General features: G+C 47.6%; 1 protein-coding gene across 2 annotated transcripts; it reads right to left on the reverse strand.

Moving 5' to 3' along the window:
* Window positions 1–9,879: 9,879 nt before the first annotated feature.
* On the reverse strand, window positions 9,880–16,746 carry GINS3 (GINS complex subunit 3). Of its 2 annotated transcripts, XM_088135424.1 has the most exons (4): window positions 16,517–16,746; window positions 15,428–15,658; window positions 14,294–14,379; window positions 11,590–11,813 (listed from the first exon to the last, which is right to left on the reverse strand). In XM_088135424.1, exons 1-4 carry the CDS (start codon window positions 16,688–16,690, stop codon window positions 11,738–11,740), a joined length of 567 nt encoding a protein of 188 aa, XP_087991550.1. In that variant the 5' UTR covers window positions 16,691–16,746; the 3' UTR covers window positions 11,590–11,737. The 2 variants fall into 2 exon arrangements, with proteins under 2 accessions (XP_087991549.1, XP_087991550.1); XM_088135423.1 differs by lacking the exon at window positions 14,294–14,379 and having other exon boundaries at window positions 9,880–11,813.
* Between the last annotated feature and the right edge of the window lie 6,333 nt (window positions 16,747–23,079).

A 23,079-nucleotide genomic window follows, 5' to 3' on the forward strand; every position in this document is an offset into this window, starting at 1 on the left:
AACGGGAGCAGTCCTGCTCCAACCCAGCCCGGAGGGGCCATCCACCCGTGCGCCTACGCCTCCCGCAAATTCACCGAGACGGAGAGGAGGTGGATGGTGTGGGAGAAAGAGGCGTACGCGGTCAAGTGGGCGCTGGCCACGTGGAGGCATCTACTGGAGGGGCAACTGAACCGTTCGAGGTGTGGACGGACCATAAGAACCTCGAGGCCCTGAAGACCCCGCGTAAGCTATCCCCCAAACAGGCACGGTGGTCCCAATACTTCGGGAGGTTCAGGTTCACACTGAAACACATCCCCGGGAAGCGCAACTTCTTAGCGGATGGACTGTCTCGCATGCCCCAACACGCCAGCCTACGGGAGGAGATCGTGGACTCCGTCATCCCCGCCAGCAGGCTGGCTGCAAAGGCGGTGACCCGAAGCCAGACCAAGGGGGAGCGACGGGACGCGGCGTCTGAAGTAAGGCAAGGGTTCGCGGAGGCAGCGGAGCGGGACGGTTGGCTCAAGCAGAACCGAGAGGCGCTAACCGGCCAAGAGGGGTTGTGGTGGCACGAAGGAAAGCTGTACGTGCCCGAGGGTTGCCGACGGGAGGTCATGGAGAGAGCCCACGACAGCCGGAGCGCGGGGCATTACGGCTTCGTAAAGACACTCCACTTAATCCGGCGGCAGTTTTGGTGGCCCACGCTCCGGAAGGACGTGGAGGCGTACTCGGGGGTTGCCCGGTGTGCGCAACGGCGAAAGGAGCCAAAGGCAAACCTAGAGGCCTACTCCAGCCGGTAGCGGAACCCGACGGCCCTTGGCAAGAGGTCGCCATGGACTTCATAGTGGAGCTCCCGGAGAGTAAGGGGAAGACCGCCATTTGGGTGGTCACGGACTTATTCTCCAAACAAGCGCACTTTGTAGCGTGCCGGCGAGTCCCCACGGCCGAGGGGCTGGCGAAACTGTTCGTGCAACATGTCTACCGACTCCACGGCGCACCTCGACGTATCGTCAGCGATCGGGGCGGCAACTTCATCGCGCGGTTCTGGCGGGAGTTCCTGAAGCGGGTGGGGACGAAACAAGCCCTATCCTCCGCGGCGCACCCGCAGACGGACGGAGCCACGGAACGCCTGAACGGGGGGTCGAACAGTACCTGCGCTGCTACGTGGGGCACCAACAGGACGATGGGGCGGAGCTACTACCATTCGCGGAGGTGGCATACAACAACGCCGTCCACAAGAGCACCGGGTTCTCTCCGTTCAAAGTAGCCACCGGGAGAGAATTCGTCCCCATGCCGGAGCTGCCTCAGCCGGAATCCCAGATCAACTCCCTGGACGCCTGGTTCGCCCAAATCGACGAGACCCGGCGAGCGGCGCACGCGGCATTGCAAAGAGCCAAAGCCGACTACAAGAAGCACGCGGACCGCAAGAGGCTCCCCGAGGAAAAGTGGAAAGTGGGGGACCAGGTGTATCTGTCAACCAAAAACCTAAAGACGCACCAGGCATCGAAAACACTCAGCCCGAGGTTTGTGGGGCCGTTCCCCATTTCGGAGATCATCAATCCGGTGACCGTCAGGCTGACGCTCCCGAAAAGCCTCGGGAAGATCCACCCGGTGTTCCATTGCAGCCTGCTAAAGTTGCACCAGCCGGGGAACGCCTGGCACAAGGCGGAGGGAGTACCACCACCCATCATGGTCGGGGGGGAGCAGCATTTCGAAATCAACCGGATACTGGACGCCCGGAGGCACAAGGGGCAGACCCAGCTCCTAGTGCAATGGAAACATTTCCCCAAGTCCCACAGCGAATGGGTGAGTAAAACCCACATAAGGGCGCCGGACCTAGTGCGGGACTTTTACAGTAAATACCCCGGGAAGCCGAAATAGGACCGAGGGGGAGTTGTCGTCAGGGGGGCGGCATGTCAGGTTCGGTCAGCACGAGGTTTCAGGGAAGCACGGGGCTGCAGGGAAGCTCGCAACCAGACCACGCGGAATCCACCGGCGGTAGCTAGCGGGGAAAAGAGGAACCGAAAGCGCCGCTAATTAACGAGCCACCTGCGGCCAGCTAAACAGGAAAACCGCAGCGGAAGCTTTTAATTACGAACTGATAACGGCGCGAGCAAGCAAGGAACGGGGCCGCAGGGCAGCGAAACAAGATCGCAACGCAGCACAGAACCCGCGGGTCTGCACGTAGCAGGGAGGGGCCAACCCAGCCGGAGGGGGACTGGCAATCAAGGACAATGGACTCTGACCGACCCTGCCATCATGAACGATCAGGGGGGACATTGGGGGGCCTAATAGCCCACAGCCGCAACGCGATCACGAGGCGGGAAAAAGCGCGGGAAGGGGGGAATATAACAAGTGATGCAATTGTACCAAGCCAGTCCTGGCTTTGCTTGTGACTACTACGTTACGCATGAGTAAACCTTCTTTGTGAACCACACGTGTCACGAGAGTTTCTCTGTCGAACGGGGCAAATCTCACAACTTCATCACACTTGCCATCTTTTAACTTTATGTTTTATTGGGTTTTTCTTGTAATTTGTTTGATTGTGAGTCGCCCAGAGTCTTTGGGAGTTGGGCGGCATACAAGTTTAATACATTATTGGTATTCGTATCCTACTTGCCCCAAGGCTAAAATAGCCTGTTAACCTTTTCTTAACCTCACAACAGAACCCAGGATCCCTGATCCAAGGGATCCATCAGCAAAGTCCCACCCCGTCCCAGGCAAACATCTGAGGAGGAGCCTCGGGTGGCGACTGCCCCCTGCCCCCTGCCCCCTGGCCATAGGGCTCTGTGCTCCTGCAGCCGCTTCTGTATGAGAGACTAGACCCCAGGTTTTGTTCCTTGTGGCGTTTGGTAGGGATAGTGTTATCCCATAGGATGCTCATCCTCCTACAAATACCCTCTGTGGCTGGATCTGTCCCACCTCCAGCAGCTGCAGGCGCTTGCTAGAGAGGAGGATGGGCGGCAAGCACGGGGAGGAAGGGACCTTTCACCTCTCCTAGGGAACTGGGAAAGGCTCGCCAAGCGGTCCATGATAAAAACGGTAGCCCATGTTGGCATCTTCTTTCTCAGGCCTGAACCTCACAGAGACCCTGGCCACATATTTTCATGACCCATTTCACACATCAGCCAATGGCCTAGGCCCCTCAGTTTCTGACCCTTTGCCCAACTGGCCTCCAGTTTCACACAGATGCTTAATCTCTCAACTGAAAAACAAGAAAGCAGCAGGACGAGTTTTTGGTTTGTGGGCCTCTGTATTAGTCCCCCTTCCCCCTTTACCACTATCAACAGCTTTTTTTTCCAAACAATTTTTATTAGCCAATACAGGCTACAAAAATACACATAGAAAAATGCAAAAGAAAAGAAAAAGTGGAAGAAAAGAAGAAAAAATAGAAAATAGAAAAGAAAGAAGAAAGAAGAAAGAGAAGAAGAAAGAAGAAAGTAGCAACTCCCCCTTCATCCCAGCAAATAAAAACAATCTTAGTAACTTATCACTTCCTCTAAATACAACATGATCTCACTTCACCTCGTATCTCATCTATTGAATAAAAAAGAACAGAGTCCAAATGCTTCGTCAATTGTTCTTCATCTGCAAAAGTTCGGTAAGGGCAACCAGATGTAACTATTTTTCTGCTTTAGCCCTGGTCAAATAGGCCAATCTTGTATTCCTTTCCTTAATTTTTAAAAATATCTTTTAACCCCTTCAAAAAGAATCCCAGAGCTGGTTTTCTGTTCATCAATGTTTCAAGCCAAAAATCTTTCTGAACTTTAACAGATTTCTTTTGCATATCCAATAGATAAAATTTATCCTTTTGTTTGTCATAAGTCCTTCAAAACCTTGACAGAACTCTTCTGTATATCCAGTAAAAAGAAAATATCCAAGTCGGTTTCTTGATTGTACATCTCCTTTTGGAGTAAATCATCCATCAGTTCCATTTGTGGGCCCATATCTTTCTCCATGTCCTTCTCATTACTTAGTACATTTAAGTCCCAGTTCGTAGAGATTTCAGTCCTCCGTTGCAACTTGTTTTACAAATTAATTACAGCTTGTTCTGCCATTTTTGTCAAGAAGTTTATCAAGTCTGTAAAAAAACTCAGCAGACTGTCCCAAATTTGCAGTGTGGCTTTTCTTTACCTTCTAGCTCCCTCTAGTGTCCCTCCTTCAACGTCCCCTTGTGGTAAAAGAACTCAGGATGTTCACCTTTTTCCCAAGAGAAGAATTCTTCTAATTAATTCAGAACTCTTTATGGGCATTTAAAATTATAATTCCAAGTCCATCTGAGCCCTTCTGATGGAGTTTAATCTGTTGTTAAACTATCTAAAATTCATATTCTGAGCACCCTTTTGTTGTCTAATCCAAAAAAGTAATATTTTTCAAAAGCTTTTAAAAGTCACATTTTAAAGTTCTTTCTCCAAGGAGAAGGCGACTCACCTAGTGAATAGAGTATAACTGGCCATTCTGAAGGTCTTAATCCTTTTTAGGAAGCAGAAAAAAAGAAAACAAAACAAATCTAAAGTGATTAAGAAATGAGGCTTGGTCGAGCTTAGTGTCCTTTAAAAAGGCTGCGTTGATGACTGTGAGCAAAGATGGTTCCTCCCTTAACTCCCAGCCACTCAACCCTTGGCCAAACCACAAAATGGCAATTCCTGCGGTTTACTCACAAGTAGCAGCTGTACAGAGTCACGTGGGCTGTCTCAAAGATCTCTCCTTGACCTGGAGAGGATCCTGCGTCCCATACCGAACTCTGCCGCAGGGCCACCTCTCTGCAAAAGGTCATTCAACTCAGCATGACTCTCAAGGGGAAGACTGGAAAGTACATCCACTATCAACAACTCCCTAAGGCTACCCAGGGATTGGAACTATTCCAACGCGCAGCCAGTCTATAAGAAGGTGATAAGAATAGGAGGTGCCACCAAGGTCTGTTCCTAGCGCTTGGAGGTTGTAGGGATCTGGAGCGGGGAGAAGAGGGTTCAGCTCAATCCTGGCAAGCATTAAGGCCTCCTGGCTCCAGAGGTTTTTCACATTTAACTCTGCCGGGGATGCACTTCCCCGTCAGAGTTGGTCTGGCATTTGGAGCCCTCTCCTGTGCTCAAAGAACAGGTGGCAGCCATGGCTAAGGAGGCCTTGGCACAGGCTGGTCTCATGTACCAGTTGTGTACATTCCTGCACCGGGAGGCCTCGCTCACGATGACTCATGCCTTAGTCACCTCCTGCTTGGATTACTGTAATGCACTGTATGTGGGGCTGCCCTTGAAGAGGGAAACACCACTACTCCCATTTGATGGTGAAGTGCCTGGGAGTTGGACTGTGGGCTTCCCACCTGATATTGAATGTTATTCCCCCTTTTTGCCTTTCCTTGGGTGAGAGCCAGAGGCGGGCTTGGTGGGAGGGTGAATGGTTGGAGCCTCTGCCAGCTGGTGGGAGCAGCGGGGTAGGAAGGAGCTCCTGGACACTGAGTGTGTGGGGGGGTGAGTGTGAGTGGGTGTGAACGTGTTGATCCTCTCTCTGGGACTTTGAAGAAGGGTGAATGGGTAGGAGCAGCAAGGGACGGATCCTGTGTAAGTTTGTGTGCGAGGCTGTGGCAACGACGTGGGGGAGGTGGTGGCTGGGCTCTGATGGCTCTGAGAGATAGCAAGCTAAAGAGCCTCGAGGGGCCCAGCTCCCCTCCCAGGTATGGGTGGTAAGGACAGTGGATGCTCCCCGGTTGTGGGGATTGAGGGGCGTCGATATAGGGATGGGGCTGCTGTTGGGGGGATGGGGGCAGGCCAAAATATTATGGTGGTGATGGGCAGGGGGAGATATGGCGGGAGACGGGGAGCAGGCCATTCCTGGGGACCGTGGGACCATTGTTTGTTGCCGGTTTCATGGTCCACCTCCTCAGTCTCAGCCCCGGCACCCTGTCCGCAGGGCTTCAGAGGCTCTGCTGTGGCAATTGTCAGCTGGGAAACTCTTACAGCTTTCAGGGGCGCTTCCCCACAGGTCACCGGATGTGAGACCCTGTTCATCAAGTTGGGCTCCAGGGATCAGCTGGGACTGCTGCTGCTGTACTGGCCTCCCTGCTGCACAGCAACTTCCCTGCCTGAGCTCCTTGACGCTGAAGGGCATTGTTTTGATACACAATTTTACTCTCTCTCATAATGTGTGGGCATGCATGTAATAGTGCACTCTATCTTATTTACAAAGGATTAAGTTGCTTTGTAAGGAGCACAGCGTTTCTTTCCCCCACCTTATCCCTTTGTTGAATACCTGATTGCCTTCTAAGAGAACACAGAATTCCCCCACCCCATTTCCTTAAAAGCCAGATGCCTGAAGCCATAAATTAGATCGGTACCAGGGAGAGAAGTTGCAACGAGAGAGGCCCTAAATTCCAAAGAAGTTAGGTATTTAAACTTAGATTCACCTCTTTAGGCCCACCTTTACTTTTCCCTGGGTCATCCCAAAATTCCCTTGTATGGATATGAGGGGATGTACTATCTGAAATATCTGAATATGCCTATAAAATCTTTGTTGCTTGCTTTGCAAGGTGTGGTTCTGGGCAAGTTTCCTTGAGCCATCCAGGTGGTTTATTGGCCAATAAAACCTCTGTTAAAAGCCTCATCTCAAGTCTTATTTGGCTTTACTGAAACTTGGGAAATAAAAGGTGCCATACGCCATTTTGGCAGTGGAGTTCCCCAGGCTTATGGTCCTGGGGGACTTCAATTTGCCTTCTCTAGGGCTGGGGCCTGAGGGGGCTCGGGAGTTCATGGCCACCATGTCGGCCATGGGCCTATCCCAAATCATCCAGAGCCTGACACAGAACAGTGGTCATTCACCGGATCTGGTGTTCCTGTCAGAGCAGTGGCTATGTGATCTGAAATTGGGGGAGCTCTTGGTGTCCCCCTTGTCATGGTCAGATCACGCCCTGATCACAGTGGGATTCCCTAGCACCACTATCCACTGCAGGGAGGCTGGATCTGTTAAATTGGTCTGCCCCTGGTGACTAATGGACCCAGATGGGTTCCAGAGGGAGTTGGGGGCTGTTCCTCTTGGTCTGCTGCACGGTCCATCTGAAGCCTTGGTAGCCGCTTGGAATAAAGGGGCGGCTGAGGCTTTGGATCGGATCATGCCCATGAGACTTCTCTCCTCTCAGGGATTCCGGCACTCTCCATGATTTACGGAAGAGCTAAGGGAGAGTTTATGGAAGAGCTAAGCGTTTCTGGTGCTCGACAAGGGACGAACTCAACCGAACATGAGAGAGCTGCTATTCATGCCTACTTAGTGGTGATAAGGGCGCCGAAGCGTCATTACTCCTCTGCTCTTATTGCGTCTGCAGATAGCCGCCCTGCAGCCCTGTTTTGGGTGACACGAGCCCTCCTAGGTAAGGATGGCTTGGAGAACCTTCTGCAGGGACGTGGGGCGGAATTTTCTTGGCATCTGTCGGATAAAATCGCTCAGATTCATTCTCAGTTGTACACTGACTTTACTGCAGGTCCAGTGGAGGTGCCTAGGGAGGAGTCTTGCCTTGTTACCTGGGAACAGTTTGAACCTGTTGGACCTGAGGAAGTGGACAGGGTCCTCGGGGCTGTGAGCGCAGCCACCTGCTCTTTAGCTCCATCCCCTCCTGGCTGGTTAAAGCAGCCTGGCGGGTGTTGTGTGAGTGGGTTCTAGCGATGGCTAATGCATCTTGGAGTGAGGGGGTTGTTCCCTCACCTCTTAAGGAGGTCTTGGTTTGCCCCCTCCTCAAGAGGCCATCGCTAGACCCCACTATTCTGGACAATTTTCGTCCAGTATCTAACCTTCCCTTTTTGGGAAGGTGATTGAGAAGGTGGTTGCGCAGCAGCTTCAGAGGACCTTGGATGAAGCGGATTATCTGGATCCCTTTCAGTCGGGATTCAGGCCTGGGTACAAGATAGAAACAGCATTGGTCGCGCTTTTGGGTGATCTCTGGTGAGGGCGGGATGGGGGTTGTGCATCCATCCTTGCCCCACTTGACCTCTCAGCAGCTTTCGATGCCATCAACCATGGTATCCTTCTGGATCGGCTCAGAGGATTGGGGGTGGGCAGCATGGTGTTGTGCTGGTTCACCTCCTTCCTCCGGGGCCAATTCCAGTCAGTGGTGGTTGAGGAGGAGATCCCGCCCTCGGCCCCTGTTATGTGGGGTGCCACAGGGTTTGGCGCTCCCCCCCCCCATTTAACATCTACATGAGGCCGCTGGGTGAGCTCATCTGTCACCATGGGGTGAGGTATCATCAGTATGCTGATGATACCCAATTATACATCTCTGCCCCTGGCGAATTAAGCAATGCTGTGAATGTCTTATCCCAGTGCCTGGAGGCTGTGAGGGTCTGGATGGGGAACAACAGGCTTCAACTGAACCCTGGCAAGACTGAGTGGCTGTGGGTTCTGAGGCTTTCTGGTCCTAGAGTTATGCCATCTTTGGTGCTGGATGGGGTAGCGCTGCCCCAGACAGACCCTGTGCGCAATCTGGGGGTCTTCCTGGACTCACGACTCCTGCTTGAAGAGCAGGTGGCAGTCGTGCCCAGGAGGGCCTTTGCACAGGTTCATGTTGCGTGCCACTTGCACCCATTCCTAGATCAGAGGGACCCAATCACTGTCATTCATGCCCTGGTCACCTCCCTTTCCCGCCCACGTACCCGAGGACTCCCCTGGATATGAAGCTGCTGCTACTCTGCTGGCTGAGGCATTTCCCAAGACAAGCATGCCCAGGGCAGGGCGCTGCATCTCCAAGGCAGAGGCTTTTGCTAGAACTGGGGCTGGACAGGGAGATGTGTTATGGCCCACCTCCTTTGTTCGCTGGAAGCGGGTGGAGGCCTGGCGCCAATCTTCCTCTGGCATGTGCAGCCTGTTGCTCCTATCCCCATTCAACAGGGTAGTTTTGCTGTCAGTGGTAAATAGTGCCAGGGGTGTAGATCCATTGGTGGCTGAGGTGTGAAACGGGAACGTCGAGAGGTTAGGCGCATGGGGCACCTGGCCACCCGCCATTCCCTCCAATATGGCGTTTTGTTTTGGGGCTCTGACTCCTCCCAAGGGGGCCTCATAGAGGTCTTCCATGCAAGCTTTCAACGGTTTCCTCTTGGGGGAGGGCGTCCTGGGCGCTGAGCTGAGCTGAGCAGCATAAGATGTGCCTCGGCTGGAACCAGAATACTGCATCCAGTTCTGACCATTTAATTTTAGGAAGGACGCTGACGGACTGGAGCAGAAGGCAACCAACACGGTAAGAGGCCAGGAAGGAAAACCCGACAAGGAATGGTTAGAAGTGCTAGGAACGTAATTCTGCAAGGAGGAAGCATTTGGAAGCTTTGCCAGAGGAATGACTGAGAGGTAGCCCAGGCTTTTGAGCTTGCTATAGCTCCTGCTTTCTCATTCTGAATCTGTAAAGAATTATGTATAAATAGTAGGTTTGCAGAAATGCATCATTTTTAACTTTGCACTGCAGAGAGGTTCCTTCAGCTTCTGTTCACTTAAGAATTAATCAAAACATACCATCTGAATAGGGGATGCCTATCTGCGTACCCAATGAAAACAGCATGACCTGCTTTAAGAACTGTAAATATCATTTGAGGTAGGCCAGGTCAGCAAATAAACACCCCAGGAACTCTCCTATAATGGATAACTGAATCTTGGAAGCCTGACAAGTTTCCCTCTCCTTTTCTCTTATACCAGAGTCATAGTGGGATAATCTTGAGTTTCTTCCTCACCCTACCTGGCTTTCTGGGCTAAATTCATGTTCTAACAGCTGCCCCATGCCTTCTTCAAAGCTATCTCTGTACTCCTCTGGAGCTATTATATGATAGGTCCAAGTTTGAAAACAGGTCTTGACAGAGAACTTTCTGCCTTTACACGCAGTTAATATACTACATAGCGAACAAAACGTGAAAGACAAAAAACTACACTGCAGGCAGATTACCCATAAGATTAGGAAGATACCAGATTTTTATTTGGAGCAAAAAGTTCAGGAGATAAAGGGAAAAGAAAAAATAGAGATTGGAGGAATACTCCCTGGTAAGAGGTGGTCCACCCAAAGATTAACATAAACACTTTATCAGTCACACAAGATGTATTTGTAATTTTGGTCATAAAAATTTAAAATACGATGCACAAGCACAATGGTATATTTCTCCTTGGACTCCCCCAAATTAGGATCGGTTACTATTTGTTAACCAACAGTACCTTTGTTTTCTTTCCAACAAGTAAAACTGTGTCTCTAGATATAATATGCATTCAGCATCCCAGGCCTGGGGTGAATGTGTTAGTGGAGCCCGTTTTTTTTTAATTACTGTATGGCTATTTTTGTCTAGGCTGCTATGCTTTGTGGCTATGTTTTTAATTGTTTTAAATTGTATATGAGATGTTGTAAGCTACAGCCTTTTGGAGTGGGTTGATAAATAATAAACAAAGACTTAATTGCCTTTTTCATATTTAACAAGTCTTAAAAAAGAAATTATTCCCCACAATTGTGCTACTTTCTAATTTCACATGGTCTACTATGTGATCTCTGATCTGGAAGACAATAGGAGCCTCCTTGCCTCAGACTAAAGTTTACAAATGTTCACAGCAGGCCTCATCTACCACCTCAAGCAAACGTTCTACAGTTCTAAGCACGGTGCAGGGCCTGCTTACCTGACGAAGCACCTGTCTCCCACAGCATCTGCTTGGCTGGTTTGATCTAGCGGTATTGGCACGCTCCAGGTTCCATTGATTAAACGCCGCCATCTGTCGGGAGCCTGGAAGGGCATCTTCTCTGTAGCAGCATCTGCCCTCTGGAATGAAGTTCCCCCCAAAATTCAAATGGCCCCCCCAATCACTATTTCAAAGAGCCTTCAAGACCTGGCTCTCTGCCCAGGCCTTTGGCAAGGATGACTGACGCCCCTTTCTTCTTTTTTGTCCCCCCCCCCAGTTTGTTTTCTTTGCCATGTTGTTCTGCCTTGTGCTACTTTTTGAGTGGTTTTGTATTGATTTTTGTTCTTAAAATTTTAACAATTGTAAACCACCCAGAGTTGCTGGGAGTTGGGTAGCATATCAATTTAATAAATGATATTGACAGAGAATATAAACTATCTTATATCCCAAGAAGCAGCTCTTTAACAGGAAGAATTCTTTGTCCTTTGACCCTGGATCTAGTCACAGAACTGCAGCTCAAAGACTTTCTTTCAAGAATGCTGTATGTCTGATCACCTTCATAAGTGCTAAGAGACAGGTTATACTCCTTGAGCCTGTTGATGGCCCTAGGAAAGGCCACTTTACTGGTAAGTAACAGGAAACTAGGGGGAAAAAAGCATAGTTACAGCGTATGCTAACATTTCAATTACAGTATTTGATACAGAATACTTGCTATACAAAAGCTCATTTTTCCTTGCATTTCTAGAGTTCTTTAAATTATTAAAACAAAGATCAAATAGAAAAATTAAAATGTTGATTTTCCAAAGCGATTAGTTGCTGCTGCTTTTTCTATTCAATCAGAGCCAGAATATTCTTATGGATCCAACTTCGAAATACTATTGGAAATAATTTTAATTGGAAACGTGAACATTGGTTCCTCCCCGTGCTTGAACAAAACCATAAGTCCACAAGTGTTTCCTACAAAGTCTCACATGGTCTTCGTGCTCTCAGCTATCCATGTCAGTGAATTTTCTCTTTTTGTAATTCTGGATCAGGCTAGATACTGTGATCTGGGCGGCCTGGCCCATTTCCCAGCACTGGAAGTCATGGAGTCCCTTCTGGCCAGTCTGAAATAAGGCTCGCTCCAACTCATCCAGCCGGGTCACGAGTGCAGATGTGTCCTCATTGAAAGTATTCTGGGAAGAGTCCATGATGTGACGGAAACGGCCAATAAACGTCTAATAACAGAAATAGATTTATTTAGAATGGAAGAGGTTCGCTTGAATCCTCAAAAGGAAATGACTGGTACCTTCTGCAACGAATGGAATCATGGGGCTCCTCTACATGGAGTGGCCAGACTTCACAGTACCAGCATAATTTTAGGGTACAAAAGATCAGTTATGTGCCAGGTTACATTTTAATCACATAGCTGTTAAACTGGGGATGGGAAGGTTGTGCAACTCAGTGCCCCCCGATGTCTTCAAATTTCAATTTCCAGCAAAACTAGGCAGAGTAGTTTAAGACTAGGCAATATGTCCCGAAATTGCCTACCCCTGTGCCAGACAGCACTAACTACAATCCTAGCAATACAGCAATAGCTGGAAGGTCAGAGATCCCCAGTTCGTGTGCTACACTTTACATTCAAAGACTGCCAGAATGAAATGAACAACACAAGTGTTCATGGATTATATGCATCTAACTCGGGGGCAGGGTCTAAATCATACAGTTTTGATCCAAATCGGCACTAATAACTCAGAACTGATAAATAACAACCCTACCCCCGCCCCCAGGATCAGCTCTTCAAAGTCTTTCTGGAATGGAAAGTTTTAAAATCACAATAACTGGCATTAAAACAATATTTTGGTTGGCCCTAATAAAAGAAGATGTCATCTAGGCAACTGCTAGATGGCCACAAAGAGATAAGGAAACAGTACTTTGCCACCATTTTGTGTTTGTTCAGATTTCTATAACCTGGACCTGATAACCACCAAAGGTGTGTCCAGTAAAGCAGAATTTCTGTTAAATCCAAATAGGGTTTTATGCATCTGTATTTTACATATTCATGTTTTAAAAGGGAAGGTGATTTTATACATGCGTATATACAATGATGAAGCAGATCGCGTCCATTGCATTTAAATCTGCTACACTAAGTTCTGTTAAACTGAGGACTTCCTGTATCACTCTACTGAAAATTGTGGCTATTTTTTTTCTGCTCATATTTGGGGTTACCTCTCTCCTGTTAGTAGTGCCTTACTGCTGTCAAAAACCATTATGATGATGCCTTTTGGGCAAAAAACATGCACTTGTAGTCTAACTAATCTAATAAGAAAAATATCAACCTCCCAGTAGTACAACTTAATAATAAAGAAACATATACACCCCAACAACAGTTTAATACCTCCAATAAGAAACATTCTGGTAAAAGTTCTTTAAAAAGAAAATACTGCTTTTTCTTTGGGTAAGAAAACATAACACTAACCAACCTCTTACTTAACCATCATCTACATATTAAAAAATCCTAACAAAACCTATACTGCACAAGAAGTCCTAATATATCTGAAGTATTTTTTCAGTCCAGTGTTTAAAATGAAAATTGCTTTGGGCCTTCTCATTCATACAGAGGAGGGGAAAGCACAGGAACCCTAAGCTTGGGTTGATAACATATAACCATGATGTAGAATTACATTCAGATTAGGCTACTGTGCAGTGCAGAATGGGTAGGCAATAGGTTAATTGAATAGAGAACAGAACGTCTGTTTTTTTCTTCTACTGTACATACAGAGGTAGAAAGTGCTATAGGTGCATGATCTGAATTCATCAAGGCCCCACAATCCAGAATATTGGATCAGGCAAAACTTTAAATATAATACTGAGTGAGAGGAAGAGACTGAGATAGCAAGCGTGGACCCCCACACACAGACACATGTATGTTAAATTGTTTTTAAAATGTTACTTGTTTTATTCGTTTGCATTAAAATTAAATGTGCACATTAAAAAAAACCCAGAAAACTTAAGGTAGTAATTTATCTAATGTTTCTAATTAAATTCTATTGTAGAATTTAAACTTTTTAAAAAATCCTGCTTTATTCCTCCAAAAGAGAGAGTTGTTGAGAGGCTTATAAACTATTAGAAGCATATATAATAATCATTTCATAACAGTTATTTTGATTAATAATTTAAAATATTAGAAGCATATATAATAACTATTTGAAGATTTCAAATATATATATATTTGCAGATTGGAATTTAGGATTTGGGGCATAGCATTAGTGACATATTTGAAAACTATGTTTGTTATTCTTAAAGTTTAAATCCTGAATAGCAGAAATAAATTCATACAAACTGTATCTACAAACGCTGCCTGTATGATCTAATAAACCCGTAACCACTTTTCCATAAATTCCATCAAATTCAGTGATATCCACTGCTGAATATTTATTTATCTTGCTTATTTCAAACATTTTTATCATTCATGCTAATTTGTTCAGAATTCTTGGAATGGCTTAATCCACACACCTTTTTTTAAAGAAAAATGCTTTGATTTCTGCCTTTTTCAGCTGCTCTGACTGAAAAAAGTTGCTGTTTATAGTACAGCAACTGAAAACATGAAGGCTAAAATGTTAATTTTCCAGTTTAATATTTGTTTTCTTAATCAGTTATAAATATGTAGCAAATGCCATTAAATGCCACTTCCTTTCTCTCTGACGCATATACTTACTTGTGTTGTAAATCATATTTGTGTTCTGCCTCTGAATTCGGCTTGGTATGATGGGGCTCAATGATCTCCCCTCTCCTGTTCAACATCTACATGAAATCATTGGGTGAGGTCATCCACCAGTTCAACTGATGATACCCAGCTTTATATCTCCACCCCAAGCTGTGCAGATGTTGTCAATGTACCGATGCAGTGTTTTGAGGCTGCTTGACAGGAACAGACTTCTCCTCAATGGCTGTTTAGCCCCCCAGGGTCAGGGGTGTTTCCATCGCTGGTCTTGGATGGGTAGCAGTTCCCCATTCAAGACTGGTGTGCAACTTGGGGGTTCTTCTGAACTTGCAGCTACTGCTCAAAGAGCAGGTGGCAACTGTGGCCAGGAGACCCTTTGCACAGGGTCATCTTGTACACCAATTGCAACCCTTACTTGACCAGGAGGCCCTTCAGTTACTCATGTCCTGGTCACCTCACAACTGAATTACTGCAATGCACTCTACATGGGGCTGCCCTTGAAGACCATGTGGAAGCTACCACTGGTACAAAATGCAGCAACACAAGCGGTAATGGGTGCTTCTTGGTATGCCCATGTGTCACTGCTGCTATACAAGCTGCACTGATTGTCAGGCGGCTTCTGGGTGCAATTCAAGGCGCTGATTATTACCTATAAAGTCCTGTACGGCATACAGGGTGGTTACCTGAAGGTGTGCCTATCTCCAATTGTTTCTGCTTGCCCAGTACCTTCCGGCAGAGTGGGTGTGTTCCAGGTCCCTTCTATTAAATTTTGTCATCTTGAGGGTCCAAGGAAGCATGCCTTCTCTGTTGTGGCCCCCACCCTCTGGAATAGCATGCCCCCAGAGATAAGGACAGCGCATTCTCTCTTGGGGTTCCAACAAGCCTTTAAGACCTAGCTTTGGTGTCAGGCCTTGGGTTTATGTATTTGTGGGGCCCTGGTTTGGCTTGTTATTGTTAATTGTTTTAGTCCTGGCTGCTTGTGGTGTTGTATGTTTTTAACTGCTTTTATTGTTTTTGTATTTGTAAGGCACCCAGAGTCTTCTGGAGTGAGTGACTATAACAAATTTAATAAAAAATAATAACAATAGTAACAATGGTGTCAGAAGCTGTAAGAAGCAGACCTTTTACCTGTAGTATGGACTGAGCTAATTCCATATTTTCAGGACTGTCAAAATTGAGTAACTGGGACCCAAATCCATAGTAGTATGGCCCCAATTTATGCAGGTCAACCACATTGGCATCAGCATTAAACACTGTCCGCCAGCTCTCCTTGTAAATCTTTGGTAGCTCCACAGAAAGAACCCTCCGCTTGTCATACAAGCCTTTGGCCAACCAGAGAGGGATTTCCAATTCTGAACCCTGCATATGCCATAGGACAGAACACAAAGAGGTAAAATACCAAAGGATACAACTGAACATCCCTAATGTTAATCTGAGTAGCTCTATAAGTTTCTCCAGAAGAGAAATTCAACAGAGATCACAAGACATCTGTAGCAACTGATTTCCCAAATCACTCTAAAACAGTACCTGGCAAGCAATCTTGACTGCAACCTGCAAGGGAAGGAAGGCGCAACAGAGATAGACCAAAAGCTAGTTGCACTTGTGACATGGCGCAGGCCTCTTTCAACAAAGGTGAAAGCACCCCCAATGTGAAACCTACCAAGCCAAAAAGCTGCCTTGAAACTCACTGCCCCGCCGCCCGTGTCACAGGTTCTTCACCTGAGGGAGGGATGCTAGTTTCACAGCGGAACAGAGATGTACTCGTAGGAGTTTTCCACCAGAGAGAGAGGCTTTCACGAACTTCCTACGCAGTAATCTCGGTTCTCCCCATGGCTTACAAGCACGGAAACTGAATTATCAGCACTCTGCTTCTTGGGGTGGGGTGGGGTGGAGGGGTTTTGAGGGCATGTGGCGTCGCTGCGGCCAGTCTGTCACTGACCGTATCTGTCGGCGACTCCGCTTCTATGCACGCGGTACAGTTGCCGGTTGGGCCGCTCAGCCCTTCTGGACACAGACGCGGCCCCGCCTGGCGCTGCCCCGGCACAACGCAAGAGGCCGCACCACGCCAGTTGGGCCCAGCTCGGAGCAGCCAGTTCCGGCCTCGCCCGTTCAAAGGACGCGCGAGGGCGGCCCCGACCCCGCACTTCCGGGCACACGCTACTTCCGCCGCGCGGCCGCCGGGAGCTGTAGTCCGCAGCAGCGCGGGATCGCCCTCACCTCCGGGAGCGCTTTGTCGGGCGCGGCAGCCCCGGCCAGGACGGCACCCAAGCGAGGCCAGGCGACTTCGGCCCGGCACGGCAGCCGCTCCTGCGACATGAGGATGTCGGCCAACGAAAGGAAGTTTTCCTCAGGACCGAGCGCGGCCTCCACCGGCGCGTAAGCCTGGGCCATAACAACCTCCAACACTCCCGCCCGCCAACTCGCCTTTGAGCAGCCCCTGCGCCTGCGCAGCGTTCCCAGGCGCCTGCCGGCTTTCCATTGGCCGGGAAGGGCGGGGGCGGGCTCCTCGGCGAGGCCTGCGGCCCTCATCCGGTTCCGTTTCGCTTTGGGAAGCGTGAAGGTTTCCTGGCACGGGATTGGCGGCGCCTCGGAGTCCCCCGCGCGGGAGGAAGAGGCTCCCGGCTCTGCGGCGCCTAGTTCTGTCTAGGAAGCCCAGTCGGTTCCTCCTTCCAGCCTCGCTCCCGTATCCGGCTGCATCCCCTCAGATCCTGGCTGAAGCCCCGCTAGGTCGGTCTCGATTCGGCTCGCCGCGGCCTCCCTTTTCCCGCGTCAGACGGCCTCGCCTTCCGGTGGAAGATCTGGGACCGGGATCATCTCCCAACAGGAGGACCGTTTCACGTGGGAGGCTCTTCGGATTACTTGTCAGGGCCACACTTGTACAGCTTGCGATGTGGTAGTCGTACCTGTTTCCCATGTACTGCTAGAGTGCTTCTGTCCAATAAAAGGGAGAGAGAAACATCATCCGTTGTTAGAAATCGGAATTGCTCCTCTGAGTAGGAGGTTATCATTTCTCTCCTAGGTGATCAAGCAGCTATTTCTAATCTAAAAATTTGGATTGCTAATTTTTTACAAACAGCCATGGCTTGCAGAAATCACCTGGAGCTTCCCTTACACTAATAATTGCTTCAGGCTTTTCTGTAAAAGTTGTGTTTTATTTTTTTAACATTCTATCTTTTTGATAGTAGATATGTTGTTATGTCATCTCTGAAATATTGGTCTTGGACAATAAATAAATAAAAACTCTCATCCAACTTAGATTAGAGCGCTGTAATATCCTACTCATGGCTTCCTTTCAGCTTGCCACAAAGCTGTTGATATACACATTGGTTACAATTACTCAGCTAACTGTGTATCCATCTAATGGTGGTATAGACCAGCCTACATTTTGACATCTTTTCTACTGTAATCAGAAGCTGTCAAATGCTTCACTGAAGTCAAAGTATCATAGTAGAAACCTCACCAAGGAAAATAAACAATTAGAGAGGAGCCACAATCATTTTATATGAAGTCCAAGGCTAAAGTGAGTCGTGCACTTTGCAGCCCGGATGAAGAATGCAGTGCAAAAGTTCACAGGGCGCTTCTAAAGAAATTCAACACAATATATAAGAAGGACATGCACATAATTTCTAGAAACAGAAGGATCGTTTTGGAAGGAACTGAAAAGGAAGAGAAATAAGGGAGTGAAATCTCAGTGTATATTCACTTCCTGAGCAGAACTTTAGTCCCTTTCTGCATACTGAAACAGTTTTATAAAATTCCATATACAGATAGTCCTTGACTTACGACCACTCATTCAGCGGCCGTTCAAAGTTATGATGGCACTGAACGAGGGGGACTTAACTATTGGTCCACGAAGTTGTGGCTGTTGCAGCGTCTCCAGGCCATGCGAACACAATTTGGGTGCTAGGCAACCAGCTCACACTTAAAATGGTTGTAGTGTCCTCTGGTCACATGATTGCCATTTGTGACCTTCCCTGCCAGCTTCCCACAAACAAAATCAATGGGGAAGCCGGCAGGAGCTTGCAAGTTGCTCCTGCTCCCGCTGCTTTTTCTCTGGAGGAGTCCCTGGGTTGCAGGGCGAGTGTGGGCCCCAGGCAGGTGGGTTGCAACCTACCCAGCCACACTTGTGCTGCAGCACCCACTTCCTACCCGCCCACACTCCATAGTACCCGCCTACTTGCAAGCTGCCTAAGGAAAGGCTTGTTGTGACCAGGATTTGCAACTTCCTGCCAGCTTCTCCATTGACTTTGCTTGTGGGAAGCCGACAGGAAGTCGTAAGTCACAGTCGTGAGGTCCTTGCTTAATGACAGCAATGGGGACTGCTGGGATTGCTGTCATTAAGCAATGTGGCCACGTGACATCATGCTGCACGACCACATCACTTAGTGATGGAAATTCCGGTCCCAATTGCCATCGTAACCCGAGGACTACCTGTACTTAAATGTCTTCATTTTGGTCAATGACCAGTGTAAAACAGCCAAAAACAAAAGTAATAAGGGAATAGGGCAAGCAGTCAAAAACAGCATACTCTGTCCATGTGAATTTCCTAATGGCTGTCGTGCTTCTTTGTGCCAGTGAACTGACATAATCGATATGGGCCCTGCAAGGTAATTTTAGTTGGGGTGATCTCAATGCGTGAACAGGCACAGTTCATCAAACCTTGCATGCCCGTTTCCACACGGAAGGGTCCAAGATGGAAAATCTGGGAATTGGCAAGAGGCAGTTTCATCCTGTGCAGCACCTGAGGTCGGGGAGGTTGCCTGAAAGTTTCGTTTAGCTGAGCCTGACTTGGGAGCCATTTAATTCTGCAGAGATTTACCTGCTGATACTGGCTGTGTAGAAGCTGACTCAGAGAGTTTCAAACTGGTCTCCTGGTGACCCCAGCAGCTACAGTTTAAGCTGCTCAGGAATACGCAAAGCACCACCTGGTTTGGCTATTAAAAGAGAATTATGTTTTTGTGATTTGTAACAGCTTAGGCCAGAGCTAGCTGTCTCTGCTGCCATAAAAGTTTCCGCCTGAGCCAGCCTTGGAGGTTTTATTACCCTGGGACCGTGGGTTGCTTTCCAAAGAGGTTTTCCTTTCTGGGCGTCACTTACAAGCTGCAAAGAATGGAGGGAGCTTCTTGGACTGGTTTTGGGCAAACACTTCAAAGTTGTTATTTAACAAATTCAAGTTCTTGTCAACTGAAATGACAGCTTGGGCCACTGGACATGGCTTGGCCACAAAGCTTACTGCCCTGCCATAGCTGCTTCTTGTGCTCCTGTGGGCTGGGAGGTCAGATGGAGAGGCTGGGTGAGTTAGAACATTCAAATAAATCCTTTTCTAGAGAAGCCAAAAGCTCTAATAATTGTTCTTTTTTCTATTTCTGATTAAAAATCCCATTCAAGCACCTGAGATCTCTTGGAGGTGAGAATAGGAGTCTGGCCAGAGTAAGTCCATTGATGTTTTCTTAGCTTAGAGAAATTTCTCAATCTTCAGCTGGTTAGCAGATTTGGAGGAAGGCTGCAAACCAGGACGGGCTCTGTGGCATTTCTTCCCTGTTCCCGTGTTGTTTTGTGATCATGCTGATCTCATGTACAGGAACGACATACAAGAAATAAAAGGTAAAGGCAAAAGAAAAGAAGCATAGAAAGTGAAAATCATTGGGGAGCTTGGGTTCAGAGCTACTCACCCATTGCCATCTTAAGCTCCTGACCAGTTTAGTCCCTCTATTTTGAAATGCAAGCATGTACTAGGTCATATGTCACATTATGGCTATCTTCTCAAATATGCTAAAAATGAGGCATTGGGGAACCTGTGCTGCTCTTTCATGTGGACTGAACAAACTATGATGATCTGGAAATCTTGAGTTTTCAAAGTCCCAAAGAAGCTTGACAGTTATGCCTGAAAAGGCAGAAGAAACTTGTGAAAGGTTTACCCCGTTCGACTCAAACTCTCGTGACACGTGTGTTTAGCAAAGAAGTTTACTCAAGTGAAACGTAGGTAAGTACAGACAAAGCCAGGGTTGGCTTGGCACACTTTACATCGTAATTTATAGCTCCTCCGTTCCCGCGCTTAACCCCATTGCTTGGTTACAGATTACCCGCAGTAATCCCCCCCTCGCTCAAATGGCAGATTCAGTCCGGTTCTTTTGTGTTCTTGATTGCTTTCTATCGGTGGCGTGGTTGTTGTCTTTGTTAGGTTTTCCTGTTACGCGCATAGCCGGGTGTTCTTAATCATGCGCTGATTGCTGCGCTCCGCTTTGTTTGTAGCGCCCGAGGCAAGCTGGCGCTGATACAAAGTATCCGCTTGCGGTTCGAGTCAAGCGGCGACACCTGGTTGTAATCAGTTCGCGGTTTCTCACTTCCCCTTTTTCCTGGCTAGCGGCTGAGCAATGCTTTAGTCATGCCGTGCCACGTCGGGTGAATCTGACAACTTGAGGATGAAAGACAATTCTTATTATATAATTCTGTAAGCACTGTAGCTGCGCAAGACATTTTGCTTTGTAATTCCTTGTGGGGTGGTGGTGGCAGAAATCCAGGAATTTTAATATCATAACTGGAGAAGCTAATTACAGTCTTTAAAAATTGTGAATGTATGTAGTAATTCTGTGTGTGAAAGCAATTTATTTCTAATATGGAAATAATATTGCTGGTGGAGGCACCCTGTATATGTGTAAACATTATATTGGCATGCATATATTGACTAGTTTGTTTCCTGCATAGGCTTCGCATTTATGGCTTACTTCTTCCGAGAGTACATTAGGCCCACCTTGGCCGAGTTGTTTTGCCAACAGATGTCCGGGTAGTTCATCTCTTTCTCCCAGCTGTGTTAGTACAGTTCTCCAATCTTTGAGTTTGCAGAAAAGTATGCCAGCCAAATTTGGATTGTCCTCTTAGCTAAACTTTAATCTGCTCAGTAATAGGGTCAGTGACTTGTCCCTTCCTTATAGTTTTTTTCCAGATTAATTCAAGGTCAGTAGACTTGTTTGCTGTGTTTCTCCTCCCAGCCAGTATCAGCAGCTGGCAGGAAAACCATCCCAATTGCTCTTCTTAAAGTGGACAGGGCAAGTTGAGGCAAGTGTGGGTCGGCTCCTGGGATGGAGGTTTTAGACACTTCAAGTTGCCCAAGGTGCTGTTCACCAGTGTGATGCTCTATGCCGGTCAACTTAGTCAGTAAACATGGGCAAGCTGAGCTGCTGGAAGACCAGTTTCCACGTGCCCAAAGCTAGCCCATCCAATAGGTCAGCAGAGCAGAGAAGGGGTGCAGGATGAGGCAGAAGGTTGCTCACACCATGCACTGAGAGCTTCTCCCTCCCTCCTAGCCCGTCCCCACCCCACCAACCTATCGGCTAGGTTGTTTTTGCACAGAGCTTTATTAGTCTTCCAGAAGGCTGGTTGAGCAGTCTTCCTGCTCTTTGGGCCAGAAGTGGAAACTGGCAGAACTCTTGTCATTTTTCACCCCAGCTCCCAAGTACCCAAACTGATTAGTGCTGCAAGAGAATGCCACTGCTGGCAGCTAGTGGCTGCCGTGAGTGGCATCCCATGGGGCGTACCAAAAGGCATTTGTGTAGGCAAAATGCATCTGCCTTCCCAAGTAATAAAAACCATAAGAAGGACAGCCACAGAAGCCCCCTTGTTAGCAGAAGCAGCATAAACCAGTAATGCACTAATTTCAGACAGAAACAGTGACACAACTCTTTCACAAACTGATTAGCAGCCCCCCCCTTTTTTTTACAGACAAGTCCATCCATTCTTTAAAAGATGACTGAAAATGTTTAATGAAGGTTTGGTGGTTTTCTAGACAAGAGGTGCACTCGTGTATATAAGGAAATTATATGATACCTGTGAAGGGCGGGTCAGGCCTTACATGGGCAAGTGCTCAATATTCAGTCTCTCCTGCAACCCAAGGCAAAACGGTGACATAGGGCAGTAATCGGGGGAAGAGGGTGTGCCAACAGCCCAAAGGGAGTTTGGCAGTACCAACCCCTGACCGCATCATCACCAGGATTATTAATGAGGTGTTATGGTTGAGAGGTATTTAAGCTGCCTCTGTGGTCGGTTGGGGTGACACAGGGGCTGCACAGAGACTTTGGACTGGGCAGCCATAATAAGTTTAATAAATACATAAATAAAAGAATCATGAGGATGTGTCATCTAAAGATGGTTGGGGTCTTTGTGCTGGGATTAGCAAAATGTGTCCATGAGCCCTATGTTTCTCTTCCCTTATTCTGTAGTCTGATCCAAGAAGGAATAATCCAAATCTACTTGGTTTAGCAGTCTCTAACAACCAGCTCACGAGAATATCTTTCTTGCTTCCTCTCCCTTGTATCCTTATCCAAACATTCTCAACTAACCCTCATGCTCAAATTCCTGGATCTTAATATATGTGTGTATTATTCAAAGAACTTTGGGTTTTGATTTGGTAAGGATGTATGATAGAAAAATACTCCCTTGTTAAATGATGTGTATTAACCAAAAACTGAAACAGGGAACTGTCCATTTCGGAATTCACAGACTTCAGATAACTCTGAAAGTTTATTTAAAATGATAGGCTCACTTAACATAATTGGTGAAAACCTGGATATATTAACACAGCTCTAGTGCAAGTGGAGACTATGTCCCTACTGATGCTCCTGGACCTCTGGGTGGCTCCTGAAATCCCTGATCATGGTATGGCCTTGGACCAGCTGAGAGAGTGGGGAGTTGGAGGCATGGCCTTGTTGTGGTTCTGCTCCTACTCTGAGAGCAGGCATCAAATGGTAGTTCCCCCTAGTTACTCCCCCAAGTCTCCTTCCCAA

Source organism: Python bivittatus, unplaced genomic scaffold, assembly GCF_059951505.1.
Source record: "Python bivittatus isolate LINGU-HERP-01145 unplaced genomic scaffold, Pbiv_v1 ctg000170_np1212, whole genome shotgun sequence".
Classification (NCBI taxonomy): Eukaryota; Metazoa; Chordata; class Lepidosauria; order Squamata; family Pythonidae; genus Python; species Python bivittatus.